The sequence below is a fragment of the Sciurus vulgaris genome, assembly GCF_902686455.1.
Source record: "Sciurus vulgaris genome assembly, chromosome: X".
NCBI lineage: Eukaryota > Metazoa > Chordata > Mammalia > Rodentia > Sciuridae > Sciurus > Sciurus vulgaris.
In genome coordinates this window covers 17,979,280-17,995,462 of record NC_136471.1, presented here as the reverse complement: position 1 = coordinate 17,995,462, position 16,183 = coordinate 17,979,280, and the positions used below count along the sequence as shown (strand labels likewise).

At 51.0% G+C, this 16,183-nt stretch overlaps 1 protein-coding gene across 1 annotated transcript; it reads left to right on the top strand.

The window, feature by feature from the left end:
* Window positions 1-1,965: 1,965 nt before the first annotated feature.
* LOC306651054 (uncharacterized protein) lies at window positions 1,966-10,162 on the top strand (the record flags this gene model as incomplete). The annotated part of the gene is made up of 5 exons (XM_079123598.1): window positions 1,966-2,588; window positions 4,424-4,902; window positions 5,105-5,136; window positions 8,888-9,001; window positions 9,201-10,162. Exons 1-5 carry the CDS (start codon window positions 2,229-2,231, stop codon window positions 10,160-10,162), a joined length of 1,947 nt encoding a protein of 648 aa, XP_078979724.1. The 5' UTR covers window positions 1,966-2,228.
* Between the last annotated feature and the right edge of the window lie 6,021 nt (window positions 10,163-16,183).

The window sequence follows — 16,183 nt, the reverse complement described above, 5'->3', positions numbered from 1 at the left end:
CTTTCTGTCACAGATCAGTTTAACTATGTGCCTTCTAAATGCCACATCTGGCATTTCTTCTACTGTGTTGTCAGTGGATTCTGTTATTGGAGCATCTTGGTCCGTTTGGGGCACTTTATTCCCCCTTTTTTTTTTTTTTTTCATGTTGTCTGTGTGCCTTCCCATCTAGCAGTGTGGATCTGAGGCTGTACACTTTCTACCCTATAGAGTTATAATGTCCCTGACGGCTTCCAGTACCTCACCTTTAAGGGAGAGACCGATATTAACAGCACCCAATGCAAACAATATGCAGCCTCAAACCAAATAACTCCTATTAAGACGTCTACAGTTTTGCTGCAATAAGCAGAGATGCTGTGTTCAGTTATTGTCTACACTATAAAAAGTTAATTTGCAAAAGGGTTTACAATTTCAGATCGTGGATCAAGAGAGAACAGAAGCGGTGTAGAATGTGATGTTTATGAGGAAGGAGGAGAGAAGGGAGAAGTAAAAACTATAGGAAGAGTGAAAGCGGAATCAATAGTGTTTGCCTGTTAGCAGGAGAGTAGAGAGATAGGGAATCCAGGGAAACTGATAAGTGAGAGGAAATATACAGATATATATATATATATATATATATATATGTAAAATAAAAGAATACACAACAGGACTATAACATACTATTCAGACATCCCAGTCCTCAATAAATTGATGCGTGAAAAATACTTGGTTTCAAAAATGGTAGAGATGTGTGCGTGAGAGAGAGAGAGATGAGAAGGATCTTGATGGAAAATTGAACAGATGTTTCCGTTGGTATTCAAAAGTTTCTCAGCTTCCCTTCTCTGCTGACAGGTGGGGTTGTCTGGAGCTTGATGGTAGCCCCACCTTCAGGATGGTGAGGACAAAATATATAAAGACAGCTGCCAGGCCACGTTGGAAGACTGCACCCCAGGAATCTCCTTTGGCTTTCACTGGCGTGATGTAGTAGGAGCCTGATCTTGGCCACGTAGGTCACCTGCGGACCCCACAATTTCTGGTCTCTGATTTAGTCTCCTAGCTCCATCTCTCCCACCCCCACCCTTTTGGATTCCCAGCGAGGCACTTCTCTCCCAGGTGGTCCTGAGGGCTGGGCCTTGGGATGTATGCACCTGTCGGGGCAGCTGTTCTGTATCAGGCTGGTCAAGGCCAGGTGCTGAGATCTGCGGGCCGGCAGAGTAGCTGGGAGCGATGGGCTGGGGTGGGGGCTAGGGAGGGCTTGGGAGACTGGGGATTGGGATGACGGACTTGGTGGGACTAGGGGATCGGTGGATGCCAGACTCGGGAGGGAGTCAGGGACCCGGCTAGTGCCAGGACCTGGTGAATGCTGGCCCGAGTGGTCCCAGGGACCTGGTGGGCGCCAGACCAGCTGGCTGGGCCAGCTGAGAGCAAGATGCCCTCACCCCCTCTTCCAGCCTTCCCACCCACTGTAGCCAGCCCCATCAGTCCCCACAGGCTTCAGGAGTTGCAGAGCTGGGAGAGCCCGGCTCTCTCCAGGCTCTCTAACCCGTGATCCCCTGGCAAAATGCTCCCAGTTTCTGACTTTCCACAGGACTGCTGGGCTCAGACCTGCCCACGCAGCCCTAGTAGCTGCAAACTCTCAGGGCTGGGTTTCCGTTTCCTTAGGCTCAGCCGCGCTGTAGTTCACGGATGGCTCCTGCGTAGCGGACGATTGATAAACTCCGGTGGAGAGGTTCTCTTTTTATTGTTTTTTGTTTGTTTTGATGAATAGCCCATTGACACGTCAAGCAGTCTGGTTCGGCTAGGGCAGGCTGCCCCTCCAGTCTCAGGGTTTTTCACTCTAAGCCTCAGAGAGAAGTGGTATTCCTGCTGTTTGAGTTCTGGGTAGCCGAGCTGAGAGGAATGGTGCCTCACATTATTCTGCCATCTTCCTTCTTCTTCCACCACTTTTGCCTCAGCCACGTGAGGCCAGCGGCTGACGTGCTGGGCAGCATGGCTCTCGAGGGTCTGTGCTGGGGCTCGGGCATTCTGCGAACCTTTGGGGACTGGGCGCAGAGTCGGATGTGCACGTGCATTTTCCTGGAGAGTGAGTCGGTAGCTGTGTGTCGGCAGACCCTCAAACTGGAGGGCAGAGTCTAGTGCCCCTTTGTCTTCACGGCTGGGTCTTCTTTCTCCTGTTTCCCTGTCCTCGGCTCCAGGAGGGCCTGGAACCTGAGACCCCGGGCTGCAGAGAAACTCGACTCCTGGAAGGGGCGATGACGCTCAGGGCAGACGCTGCCACGGAGGCCGCCTGGTTGTGCAAGGGGGACCCGATGCTGCACGACCACAGCAATGACTGCGAGGTGTTGCGCCAGCACTTCAGGCAGTTCCAGTACACAGAGGCGGCCGGGCCTCGGGAAGCTTTCAGCAGGCTGTGGGAGCTTTGCTGTCGGTGGCTGAAGCCCAAGATGCGCTCTATGGAGCAAATCCTGGAGCTGCTGGTGTTGGAGCAATTCCTAACCATACTGCCCGTGGAGATGGAGACCTGGGTGAGCGCGTACGGCCCGGAGAGCAGAGAAAGACTTTTGGCCCTGATAGAAGACTGGCAGAGACAGCGCCACATACCACCGCTGGAGGTGAGACAAGAGTCGGGGCTTTGGGTTATTAGTCCAAAAGAGGAGCTAAGGCAGCTGGGCCTGGACCACTCATTTTGTCTGTGTGTCAGTCCACGGCCCCAGTAGTTCTCCAATTCCCTTTTCATTCTCCCTTCCTCTCGAGTCAGCATCTCAGTCCATGATTCCCGACCCTATCAGACCCTGTCTTCCATCCCCAGCACATATTCTGTAATGTCTCCTGAATTGTCCACAAGTGAAATTCACAAATGACACCAACTACCCACAGGCATCCACCATGAGCTTCAATAATTTGCTCTATGGCCTGCAGGCCCGATCTGGCCACAGCCCGTTGGTGTGTGCCCCGCAAGCCCCTGGTGATTTTCACCTTCTTGATGAGTTGGTCCCCCAAAAGAGGAGCTGGGCGTGGTGTCCCAGGCCTGCCTTCCCAGCCACCTGGGAGGCTGAGGCCAGAAGATGGCAAGTTCGAGGCCAGCCTCCACAACTTAGCGAGATGAGAACCTGTCTCCAATAAAACAAAACAAGGCCAGAGGTGTAGCTCAGCGCTAAAAGGGCCCTGGCTTCTGACTCTTGTACAGATAATATAAAATCCCAACAAGTAAGTGTAAATGAGGAGGATGACAGAAAAGAAATGACAGGGTAAATGTAGCCCACACTCTATTTACTCTTTGGCTCTTCAGAGAAAGTCTGTCAACTGTGGGTCAAGTAGCTTCCAGAGAGGTTGAAAAGGAGAATGAACACAGTTGGTTCTTAACGAATGTGCATTTCTGCATAAACATGTCGGGGCTGTCACATCATGAAGTTGTGAGATGCCTACGTCTCTGCTTAGAGTCACTGGGATGGGACAGATAGAAACGGAGTAAGGCTCAAGCACTGTGCACCGTTGCTGCCGGCCACACGATCTTCCCGCCCAGCAAACTGTCTTGGGAACTCAGAACAAGCAGTGCGATCATGCTTTGATTTGCACAGTGCAGTCCCAGGAAATCCAAGTCATGCTAGAATACGCAAAAACCATTTGTCAGTATCTGGTCGCCACAATGTGGTACTTGGCAGGTGCTCTTTAACTGCATGAATGTTTGAGGGGGAATTGCCCACTTGGGAGGGACCTGGGACAGCTCTGCTTTGTGAGCGATGCTCCCATCCCGGTCCCCGGAATCCCAGTAGCCGGCACCAGCCAGCATATGTTGGATATGCCACAGGGGCAGTGGTACTGCCCTGGGTTCAGAAGGACCACACCATGCCTCTGTTTGGGGAGGGCAGGGCTGAGGGGAAGGGGAGGGTGGTGTGTCTGGGAGGGGGAGCATGTGCTTCCAGCAGGGTGTCAGGGTGCTGGGTCCCACGTGGGGCAGGGCTCTGTAGGAGCTGTTGGCTTCAGGGCACATAGAGGCCTGAAGAGGAGGCTGCTAAAGGTCCTGCCTCCCCAGAGCAGAATGCGTTTGTGGTCTCCCTTCCCTTCTGTCTTCTTCGTTTGGTTTACCATGCAAGATTTCATCTTCAAGTGTTCTAGTCTTGCCCTGCCCAGTACAAGAGCCACTAGCCACGTGTGCCCCTCGAGCACGTGAACCGTGGCCAGTGCTGATTGAGACCTGCTGCGAGTGTAAACTGCATAGCACGTGCAGAAGCTCTCGGGGGAAGAGCAGGTAACTTGGTAACTGTTCACGTGGATTACATGCAGAAATCCTGACGGATTGCACGTGTGGGGTTAGTTAGATTCCACGTGCTATGAAGATCAAGAACACTCCGGTTCCTTTTATACATTGTGTCCTGTGGCCACTGAAAAAGTTTCCACTGCACATGTGGCTCTTATTGTATTGCTAGTCGGCAATACTTTGCTTTAGAGTGAGGTCGAGCTAACTTCACCGCTAAGTGATGGGCTCTGGCATTTCCCCCAGGTCGACATGCATGACATGCTCTTGGAAGAACTGGCTCCAGTAGGAGCAGTACCCATGCCACCAAACATGCACCTGGAGACATCTGCACTCCAGGGAATGGGACCTGTCCAGGAGGCCCCAGTGACAGAGGCCTGGATCCCACAGGCAGGGCCTCAGGAGCTGAACTATGGTGCCACTGGGGAATGCCAGCCCTTTCTGGATCCTGGTAAGGAAGGGTTCTCTTTCTGCTCTTTTGTGTGTGATCGAGCACTCGAGAGCTCTCAGAGGTTGGGTTGGCTGGAAACGTGGATTCCCCGATGGGTCCAGCCCTCTTGGATACAAAGCAGGGGGAGGATAAGGAGATGCGTCTCTGGGAACAGCAGGGAACGATGCACTGTGGGTAGAGTGGCATTGGGAAGAGGCAAAACCAATGACCCTGCTCATTAGTCAGCAGTCACTCAGCCTCAGCATCACCTGGGGTAGGTGTTTAACAAGCTCTCTGAGCGAGTGCTGCACACACCACCCTTTGAGATCCAGGGCCCCAGACACCAATGGGTGGGCGCTAGCAGGAGACGAGGCCAGGTGGACTTGATGCCCGGTGTCCTGTTCCCCTTCCCTTTGGGGTTTCCTTCCATTGCCCTGCCCCAGCCCTCCCCTCCCCCGTAGAAGCCTGGGCCCAGGTGTGGTGGGAATCCTCTCCCCTATCTCCAGCAGGCTCAGCTTCACCTTCCCCTTGGTGGCACGTGGAAGACACTGTGTAGTGCTGAGACCACCAAGGAGACCTGCAGAGGAAAATTAGTGGAGATCAGCCCATGTTCCAAAATGGAAACATGGGAAGCCCCCACAACTAGCACAGAGCCCGAGCTTAGCACGTGTCCCCCCCACATCTCCACATTTATTGTCACAGTCAGCATTATGAGCACTGGTGAAGAGCCAGGCATCCTGCTGGACCCGGGGACTAGGCAGGCCACCCGGCGTGAAAGCAGCCCCCGCTGCCCTGGCACTCAGTTTGGGTGGAGAGTTCAGATATGTCCATGGGACCGTATGTCCTATATGTGATGGAAACCGTGTGTTGGAGGCCCTAGGATGCTGGCGGAGCACACAGGAGGGTCCCTCGCCAGCTTTTAGGCTGAGAGGGGAGAACTCTGGAGGAGGGGGATCTGGGCCAGTAGCTAGCTCCAGGATGGATTGGAGTCAACCTTTGAGTGGCGGGAGTGAGGAGAGGGGAGGTCCCCTGGCAGAAGGGGCTGCATGTGCAGAGGCCCAGTGGCAGAGAGAAGACCTGCTGCTGCACTCCGAGGGGTGAGCAGGAGTAGGGGTGCTGTGGTATTGATGATGGATTCCGAAGGGGTGACTCCCAAGATACTGAGCGGGTTTGAAATAGAGGACTTGTTGATTGACCGGGGGTCACGTGATTGACGAGAAGGGTTCACAGATAGCATCCCGGTTTCTGGCCTGTGAACTGGTTAGATGACAGTATTAATCACTGACATGGAGAACACTGGGGAGGATCAGGTTTTGTAGGTCTAGGTGAGTTTGGCTTTCCAGATGGAAATGGCCAGTGTGGAATTGGAGCTAAGTAGGGACACCAGGGATTGGGACAGAGGGACCAGGGCGAAAAGGCCACGTCAGGTTCACTGCATGACAACTGCTGAGGCCAATTTCCATCACAACACAGACTGGCTGGCGTCAGGACTAAAGCCAAGAGCGCACCCCACCCTGCAGCAGAAGTTGGTACAGGGACTTGCCTCTTGCTTGTCGGTAGCATTGAACATTGTCAGCAGCACCCTGGAGCTACGCCATAAAGCACAGTGAGCATCCTTCTCTGGGCATGTGTCCACAGGAGAAATTTCTCGAAAAAGGATCACTTGTTCAGTGGATGGAGAGACATTTTAGGACATAAATAGGCTCGGGGGCTGGGATTGCAGCTCAGTGGTAGAGCACTTGCCTAGCACGTATGAGGCACTGGGCTCGATTCTCAGCACTGCACATAAATAAAGGCCCATCGACAACTAAAAATATATTTAAAAAATAAAAATAAATAGACATGGCCAAACGTCCTCACAAACAATTGTGTCCAGGCACCCTCCCGCTGCAGCTTATGTGTCAGTCTCTGCTCCTGTTTGCCTACCTTGGGCCTCCTCAGGAGCTCTGATGTTGGCCTGCAACAAGAGCCACGGCTGTCCCCACCGCCTTGGCACACAGAAATTGTGCCGACGTCAGGGAAAACCTGTGGGTGAGTGTCAGGTTCGTTCTGTATTGGCGATGGTAATCTATTCAATGTAAAAGAGTGGCAGCCGGTCATGGTGGCACACCCCAGTAATCCCAATGCCTCAGGGAGCTGGGGCAGGAGGATGGCAAGTTTAGCGCCAACCTCAGCAAACTAGTGAGGCCCTAAGCAACTTCGTGAGACCCTGTCTCAAAATGAAACATTAAAAAGCCTGGGGATGTGGCTCAGTGGTTAAGCACCCCTGGGTTCGATCCCTGGTACCAAAAAGAAGAGTATCTAAAAAGAGTGGCAGATGTGGACACAGGCTAGATGGGGGCCGGGAATGGGTCAAGGTGCCATGCGCTGGGAGCAGAAGGTTGGAAAATGCCAACCTGTGAGAGTGACAGGAGTAGGGCTTCCGTCGGCCAGGGAATGGACTCACCTGGATCCCAGGACCTGCTCAGGACCACCATGACTGGCAGGAAGGGCTGAATTGGTGCTCAGTCAGGAAATGCATCAGGCTACCACCCAGGAAGGGGCTCTGGTTTGGGCCAGCCTCTCTGAAAACTGGCACCTGGGAGCCTGGTGCTGGGGCCACAGACCTAAGGTGACCGTTTCCTTTGCTGTGTGTGTGGTGCTTACGGAAAGCAGCAGTGGGACATGAGAGCCCAACGGGAAAGCCCAGGAGACGGGGCTGCCATGTGCTACAACTCGGGGCTACTCGATTCTGCAGAAGGGCTGCTTTCAGTCCCTAAATAGGTCTTTGGCCTCAGTTCCAAACAAGGGACTGGTGTGCGGCCTGGTTTCAGAGGGACATTTGGTGCACTCTGCAGACCTGACAGGTTCGAGTCCATGGGCAATGGTGTGGGGGCAGACCCAGGTGCATTTCCTGCCATGGCAAACTGTTTTGCTTCCCTCTCGTGGGGGGTATTCTGGGGCCCCAAGTTTCTGCCACAGCCATCCCCACTACCACCCACTACGTCTGTGCTGTGGCTTCCTCCCATTTCACTTGATGGCAGCTTCCCTTTGACGTCGGACCTCTGGAGTTATTTGAGCTGGGCCTCCTTGCCCTCGAGTACCACCCTTAGCTTTGAAATGCAAGCATAACCAAAACCGTGAACTCAAGCAGATTTTTATTTGAAATGGGTTTCACTTTTCAGAATCCAGAACACACAGCCTCCTCTCAAGGAAAATTCAATGTAAGGTGTGTGTGTGTGTGTGTGTGTGTGTGTGTGTGTGTGTGTGTTTCTCAACATCCTATGGCTTGATATGATGTTCAGAACTCAGATTTCCCTTGGGATTAACCCAGCCCAGCTCCCTTGTTGTTGGTTGTTGTTGTTCTGTGACGGTAAGAGTTCACCACCATCCTATTCTATCTTTTTTTTTTTTGCGTTGCGGTACTGGGGATCGAACCCAGGGCCCTGTGCTTGTAAGGCAAGCACTTTACCAACTGAGCTACCTCCCCAGCCCCCTATCCTCTCTTTGATTCCACTTTAACATTTGAACCCACAATTCATGGGAAAGTAGCAGAGGTGGCCAGAGAGAGGAAGTGGTGTGGAGAACAGGATGCCAGCCATGGGGACTGTCAGTGAGGACAGGGCCGGCCGGGCACCAGGGACAGTGAGTGGTATTGGAAGGTTACCTGGTTGTCCTAGGTGGACACTGTTGGCTTCTCCGGGTATTGGCAGAGGAAGCCACTTCTAGGCTTCAGCCGAGACACACATGCAGAGGTGCTCCGGCCCAATTCGGGCGTCCTTTCACCTTGGTCGGCTCTTACAGAAGCGAAGCTAGTAAGCAGTTTTCCAGCTTGTGTTGGCCTCAGCCCCTGCCTCTCTCTGCCCCTTGCCGTGGACAGGAGAATGCTCCTCAGCTTCCATATGCCAACACACACCACAGGAAGATTTCCTTTGCATTTTGCCCCTCAGCTAAATACTCTCACTCCCAAAGTTCCCATGAAACTCTTTCGGTTCTCAGAGTCCTGTGACCCTGCCCACCATCAGAGGAGAAGAGCTTCAAGTAGGCACACTGGGCCTGTCCCCTCACTTGCTCTTGTCTTCTTGGAATTAAAAGGCACGCACAGACACCAGCCCTCTGGCAGAGGCTCTGGGCAAAGTCATCCTGACTGAGGAGGAAGTAGATGTGGAGAGGGTGCCTGTCCAAGGCAGCAGGAAAGCCCGGGGTGACTCAAAATCTCCTTCCTCCCCCGTCTTCCCTGTGGCCAGGACATGCCACCCCAGAGTCTGGCTGGAGCTGCCTGCTGGAGTGCAGGGGAGAGCCAGGGATGGCAGAGCTGCTGGGCGCCCGGCACGTGGAGCAAGCACCTGAGTCCAGGAGAGGTAGGTGAGGGCTGAGCCAGTGCCCCGGTGCCCGGGGAGAAGGAAGAGAAGCCTGCCGCCTTCCTCAGGGGCAGCGGGTGGGCAGGGCGCCTGGGGATTCCCACCTTTCCTGGAGGCTGGGAGCCCAGCGTTCTTGGGCCCCGCCTCTCCGTTTTTCCTGGAACACGGGGACCCCTGCGCCTGCCCTGTCTTCTCTCAGGTTTTGAAATCGGCAGAGAAAGCAAAGGGAGTGCGTCAGCGCAGGGAAACCTGGGCAGCGTGCAGCCATGTTTTGTTTGTTTAGACGCGAATGCGCTTCATGCTCCTCCACCCATGGGCTGTGAGAAGCTGGAACCTCCGAGCGACACCGCCCCAGAGGAGCTGCTGAGCTCCTGCTGGAAGCCGGTGCACCCGCCCAGGCCCTGTGCGGCAGGGAAGCCCCTGCCCCTGGCAGCCCCCAAGCCCAGGGATCCCCAAGAGAAACCCCATCGCTGCGGCCAGTGTGGACAGTGCTTCACTTGCAAGAAGCGGCTGTCCACTCACCTGAAAATCCACGCGGGGGAGCTGGGTTACAAGTGCCCCGGCTGTGAGAAGGGCTTCCTGCACCGCTCAGATCTGGACCGGCACGTGCGCATCCACACAGGGGAGAGGCCCTACGAGTGCTCCCTGTGCCACAAGCGCTTCATTCAGGGGGCGCACCTCACCATGCACCAGAGAGGGCCCTGTGCCAAGGACAACTACCAGTGCCATAAGTGCAGCAAGAGGTTTGCCAACAGGGCCAACCTGATGGGACACCTGAAAACTCACACGCAGGAGAAACGTCACGAGTGCCACAGCTGTGGGAAGCGCTTCAATCGGCGGACGGCTCTCACTCTGCACCAGAGGACGCACACCCAGGAGAGACCGTTCTCCTGCCAGCACTGTGAGAAAAGCTACAGACAGCGATCCAGCCTCATGATCCACCTGAGGATCCACACCGGGGAGAAGCCCTACACCTGCAGCCACTGTTCCAAGAGCTTCATAAAGAAAGCAGGCCTCATCGCGCACCAGGCGGCGCACTTCAGAGAAGGGTTCCCTGGGAACCCGCCGCAGGAGGGAATGAGTCCCGAGCCAAGTGACAGTAACCCCACGGGGGCTGCGCCTGCCTGTGCTGGGCTGGGGCCGGAGGACGCTCTGGTCTGACCTCCTCTCCCAGAACAGCTTTGCCTTTAGCTCCTTGAGAAACCCACCTTCCCAGGCGTACACTTTCTAGAGCAGGCTCCTGAGATTTCATTCTGTCCGCCGAGGTGCATCGTGTTTAATCGCTGGGTTGACAAAGGTTTCCTCCCAAGTCAGCCAGATATGTGCAGAAGTAAGAGGCGTAGAAAGCCTGCCATTCCTGTGGGAGCGGGGCCCCCACCCTCAAGGCTGATGTGCCCCGCTCTCCTGAAGGCATGCAGTCTCTCCACCCGCGAAGGTCCGACCCACGGAGGGGGAAGGGCACAGGCTCTTCCCCTTGCAGGGTCTGCAGTGCCAGGTCGGAACCACCTGGAGATGCTGCTCTCAAAGATGGGGACGAGCACTCCTCTCCACTCCTGCCAGGGCCCAGGCCAGGAGTACTGCTTTGCTGCAGCCCTGGTGCTCTCTGTGTCTCCTGTGAGTCTTTCACATGGTCCACTTTTGACACGTGGACCGTTTCAAAGAGATAAGGCTGACTCATGAGGACGGCACCTAGTGAAGCACAGCAAAGGGTCCCCACCACCCAAATACCACCCAAATGCTGTGGCGAGACCACAGGACCTGTTAACCTGCAGGCCCTGCCTGCAGAAGCTTCCGATGAGCTTCAGCTGACTTGATTTTGCCTGCTGTTTGAAACAGTGGAAGCACGTGGGGCCACGGGTTTGACTTCAAGTCTAGCTTGGCTCACCTTCCAACGATTTTGAGATGATGTTCTTGCTTGTGCATTTACAGTTACTGATATTGACGCCTCATGTCATTTCCTCTTTGCTCCAAGAGGAGAATGGTGTTGATGTTTTCCTGCCCATTTTGGTTATATTGCATTTTGATTAATAAATGGCATTCCTCCTGTTTCTGCTTTGGAATGATCATTTCGATTTCCTTGGGGAATCATTTCACATGCACCACAGAAAATAAGGGTTGGATTTGTAGGGCACACTCCTGGAGAGTAGCCTGGGGACTCTGTCTCTGAGTCGTTGGCATCATCCCTGGCACTCGGGCCGGGACACCGGTGTGCAGCTGCATGCAGGTGGCCCGCAGTTGTGTCCCCTGGGCTCCTTTGGACGAGTTCTTTTGGACCCATTTTCTGGAAGCTAAAGCACAATTTATAACAGGTGTCTAGCTTTTGAGGCTGGCAGTAAAAACAGAAGGCTAAATTGAGGACGTTAAGGGAGCGCAGCAGGCAGGCAGCGGGGGCAAGGGGCCCCCTCCTTGTCTGTGGGTGCAGGGGAGCACCTGCGCCTCATGTCTCCTGAGTCTCTTCCGTCCACCTGGGCCTTCCGAGACGTTCCTCTCAGGACGACACTCCAGGTGCTAGAGACCCTCAGTGTGTGAAGCTGGAAGGCAGCATTTGGGGCTTCCGTGGTTCTTACTGCGGGATTTCCACTCTCACGCCGAGTGACTTACTCATCATGGGGAAGTCGCCCATGATCTGTCACGTACACGTCCTTGACACAACCCTGAGTCTTTCTTTTTGGAGTGGTATTATACATAGCCGCGTGCCTTTCTATCAGACTATGGAGAGCAGAAACACGCCTTCCTCCAAAGTGCCCCCGTCCTAATCCCCAGAACCCGATCCTATGCTACTTTCTGTCCCGAGACTTGGTATTTGCGATTCCCTAAAACACCATCAGATGGGGCCATCGCACTGTTATGCAGGGCCACCAAAGGCATCAGGAGAGGCACACAGGAGGGAGGCCAGAGGATCAGACTCAGGAGTAGAGCTCACACAGGTGCCAGGAAGGATTCTTGAAGCGGGGACCCTGTGGACCAAAGAGAGCAAGGAAATGGTTTCCACCCACATGTTTCCAGAAGAAACTAGGCCTGGCTGGCGCCTGGACTTTGCACTGCTGCCTTCCAGAACTCTACGTAGTAAAATGGATTTGCACCCTTTAGGGCCCTAAGTGCGTGGTCATGTTGCAGCAGCAATGGCAATCCCATACACCTGCCATCAAGATGCAGAGGCTAGGTCTCCTGCCCTGGACTCTCGGTGGGCTTCAGCTGGCTGCTGATGGTGTACAGCAGAAGTGATGCTGTGTGAGTTCCAAGGTGACGTCCCAGCAGATCCTGGGGCTTCCGCTCTGCTCACTTTGCTGGTCAGGGAGGCAGTCTCCATGCCCCAATTAGAGTCTGCATCTGCGTTCATTTGATGCCTGCTCTGCATAGCTGTGTTTGTGTTTACTTCAGAGGTAGGTCTGTGCTGTTTGCAACTTCACTGGCTCAAGGATCCTTTTTCGACCTGGGAAATGAAACCCAGCCTGGTTTGAGAACCTCATATTTGTTTCTCAAGGGGCACAACCTGCTTTTACAAATCACCTTCTGCACCCTCTGCGTCCCAGAGAGTGCGCGTTCTCCAAGGTGAGATTCTAACACCTTTTATCTACGTGAATTGTGCAGACATCACCAAGGGCCCCTGGAACAGTGAGCCCGCTGCATTTTATGTGTTACTGTATTGTCGTACACATTTCCAGGGGCCCTCTTTATTGTGATGTCAAACATGTCAGTGCTCAGGGAAATGTATCAACAGGTGTGGAGGAGGTGGAGCGGACAGCGCAAGCTCTCCCTTTCCACTTCTGAGCTCTAGAGGTGGCCAGGCGAGGTCTTGTGTCTCCTTGCAGATATTTGGCCATAGATATTTCCCCAGCAATTTGAAAATGCTGTCCTGGTGGACTCACTCTCCTGGGAACTTGCTTTCCTCATTTCACGGAATGCACGCGCTTCTTTGGACATCGGCACACACAAACCCACGTTGTTTTCCATAACTGTAGGGCAGCCCATCGACTGCACCCACAACGGTTCATTCAGAGGGTGGGCCTGGCAGATCCCTTTTAGAACTCACTGGCAGGCGAGTCAGTGCCCCCTCGGACTGCCGTGAATGCATTTGCAAAGGAACAGCTGAGCACAGTTGAGTTTAGCTGAGGACAGTAAACCCCACCAGTGCGGGATGAATAGGAGCTTTCCAAAGTTTGGAATGTTGAAAATGGAAACTCAGATACTCATTGAACTTGGTTAGTGAGATTGCAGACCTATGTTGTTTATACTTGTTGTGTAAGAAACCATCAAAGGCCCCTCCTGATGTCCAGATGTTTACCCAACCTTAATTTCTTTCACCACATTAGTTTACAGTACCACATATGCACTGAGCACATATAATGTGATGTAAAATGTTTAATGGAAATTGGAAACAAATCAAACGTATGGCCCGCAGAGCCAGAATCCCAAGTGCCTCTCCCAGGTACGCCGTATTGTGCCCAGGTTGTTATTATGTACCCACTCATATACTTATATACTTTAGCATTTCAAGACTGCCAAGTTTAACAGAAATCCAGTCATTATACCTAAACTGACCTACAAAGTTGCTTGCCCCTGTCTTGCAATGATCTATGGGTTCCTGGATGCCCCCTGGCACAGCTAAACCCAGCACATGGCTCCAGCAGTTTGCGTGTAACCCATCGTGGATTTGCCACAATTTACCCAGACTGGGCCCTACTGCTAGACATCCCAGTTGCTCATGCTTTACAGTTGACGGTCCAGTGTGGCCTGCACGTGAGCATTCCAGGAGGATGACAAGAGATCTGAGTGAGGAAATGTCACCTCAGGCTGCTAGGAATCTGTTTTATCCCTCTTTACGTATTGTTTTTTCTTCTTGTATAGACAGCCCCCATCCAGAATCATTTCAGTAACATATATTCTCAGGTGTGTGCATATCAAAGACACTGCTATGACTCATGAATTTCCAGAGGCTCATTGATGTATCTTCCCAAGAAAAGGGAAAAAGACCAAACAAATTCTGTTTAATTTTTTAATTTTTATTGTTCTTTATAGATACAAATGGTAATAGAGTATGTATTTTGACGTATTTTACATACACGGAGTATAACTAATTAGGATCCCATTTCCGTGGTTTACAAGATATGGAGTTTCACTCTCATGTATTCATATATGAATATAAGAAATTTGAGTCAGATTCATTTTACTGTCTTTCCTATTCCTATCCCCTCCCTATCCTTCTTTTCCCTTTGTCAAATCCAGTGAACCTCTATTATCCCCCACCTTAGTGGTTTAGCATCCATACATCAGAGAGAACATTCAACCTTTTGCTTTAGGATTGGCTTATTTCACTCAGCATTATAATCTCTAGTTCCATCCATTTACTGACAAATATGAAAGCCATTCTTTTTATGACTGAGTACTATTCTGTTGTGTATATATACCACATTTTCATTATCCATTCATCTGTTGAAGGGCACCTAGGTTGGTTTCATAGCTCAGCTATTGTTTATTTTTTTCATAATACCTTTATTTTATTTAGTTTATTTTTATGGTGCTGAGGATCGAACCTCATGCATGCAAGGCAAGTGCTGTACCACTGAGCCACAACCTCAGCCCCGTAGCTGTTGTTAATTGTGCTGCTATAAACATTGATGTGGCTGCATCACTGTAGAATGTTGGTTTTAAGTCCTTTGGATACAAACTGAGGAGTGGGATAACTGGGTCAAATAGTGGTTCCATTCCAACTTCTTGAGGAATCTCCATACTGCTTTCCAGAGTAGTTGCTCCAAATTACAGTCCCAACAGCAATGTACAAGCATATCTTTTCCCCTACATCCTTGCCAACATTTAGTGTTACTTGTATCCTTGATATTTGCACTTCTGCCTGGAGTGAGTCTGTTTAGTTTTAATTTGCATTTCTCTAATTGCTAGAGATGTTGAACACTTTTTCATATATTGGTTGACCATTTGTATTGTTCTGTGAAGTGTCTGTTCAGTTCCTTTGCCCATTTATTGATTGGGTTATTTATTTATTTTCTGGCGTTATTTTTTTGGCTTCTTATATATCCTGGAGCTTAATGTTCTATCTAACATACAGGTGGCCAAGATTTTCTCCCATTCTGTAGGTTCTCTCTTCACATTCTTGATTGTTTCCTTTGCTATGAAGAAGCTTTTTAGTTTGATACAGTCACATTTATAGATTTTTTAAATTTTACTTCTTGCACTTAAAGTGTCTTGATGAGGAAAAGTTCCTATGCTAACATGATGGAGAGTTGGATCTACATTTTCTTCTACAGGCGCAGGATCTCTGGTCTAATGCCTAGGTCCTTGAACTACTTTGAGTTGAGGTTTTTGCAGGGTAGGAAATAGTCATTAAATTTCTTTCTTTCTTTCTTTCTTTCTTTCTTTCTTTCTTTCTTTCTTTCTTTCTTTCTTTCTTTCTTTCTTCTTTCTTTCTTTTTTTTTTTTTTTTGCAGTGCTGGGTACTTGAACCCAGGGCCTTGTGCTTGCAAGGCAAGCATTCTACCAACTGAGCTATATCCCCAGCCCACTTTTTTAATTTTTTTAAAAATTTCTAGTTGTTATTTATTTATGTATATGTGGTGCTGAGAATTGAACCCAGTGCTTCACACATTCTAGGCAAGCGCTCTACCACTGAGCCACAAGCCCAGCCCCAGTGTTAAAATTTCATTCTGCTACAAATGCATTTCCAGTTTTCCCAGCATCATTTGTTGAAGAGGCTCTCTTTTCTCCAATGTTGTTTATGGTGATTTAATCTAGTATGAGAAAACTGTATTCATGTGGGTTTGTCTCTGTGTCTTCTATTCTGTTTCATTAGTCTTCCTGTCTGTTTTGGTGCCAATACCATGCTGTTTTTGTTACTACATTTCTGTACTATTATTTACAGTCTGGTATTGTGATGCCTCCTGCTTCACTTTTCTTGCTAAAGATTGCTTTGGCTATTCTGGGCCTCTTATCTTTCTAAAAGAATTTTATGACTGCCTTTTTTATATTTCTTTGAAGAACATATTTGGAATTTTAATAGGAGTTGCATTAAATCTGTATAACACTTTTGGTAGTATAACCATTTTGACAATGTTAATTCTACCTATCCAAGAACATGGGAGATCTTTCCATCTTCTAATGTCTTCTTCCATTTCTTCATTTTTCTGTAGATTTCATTACAGAGGTGTTTTACCTCTTTTGTTAGATTGA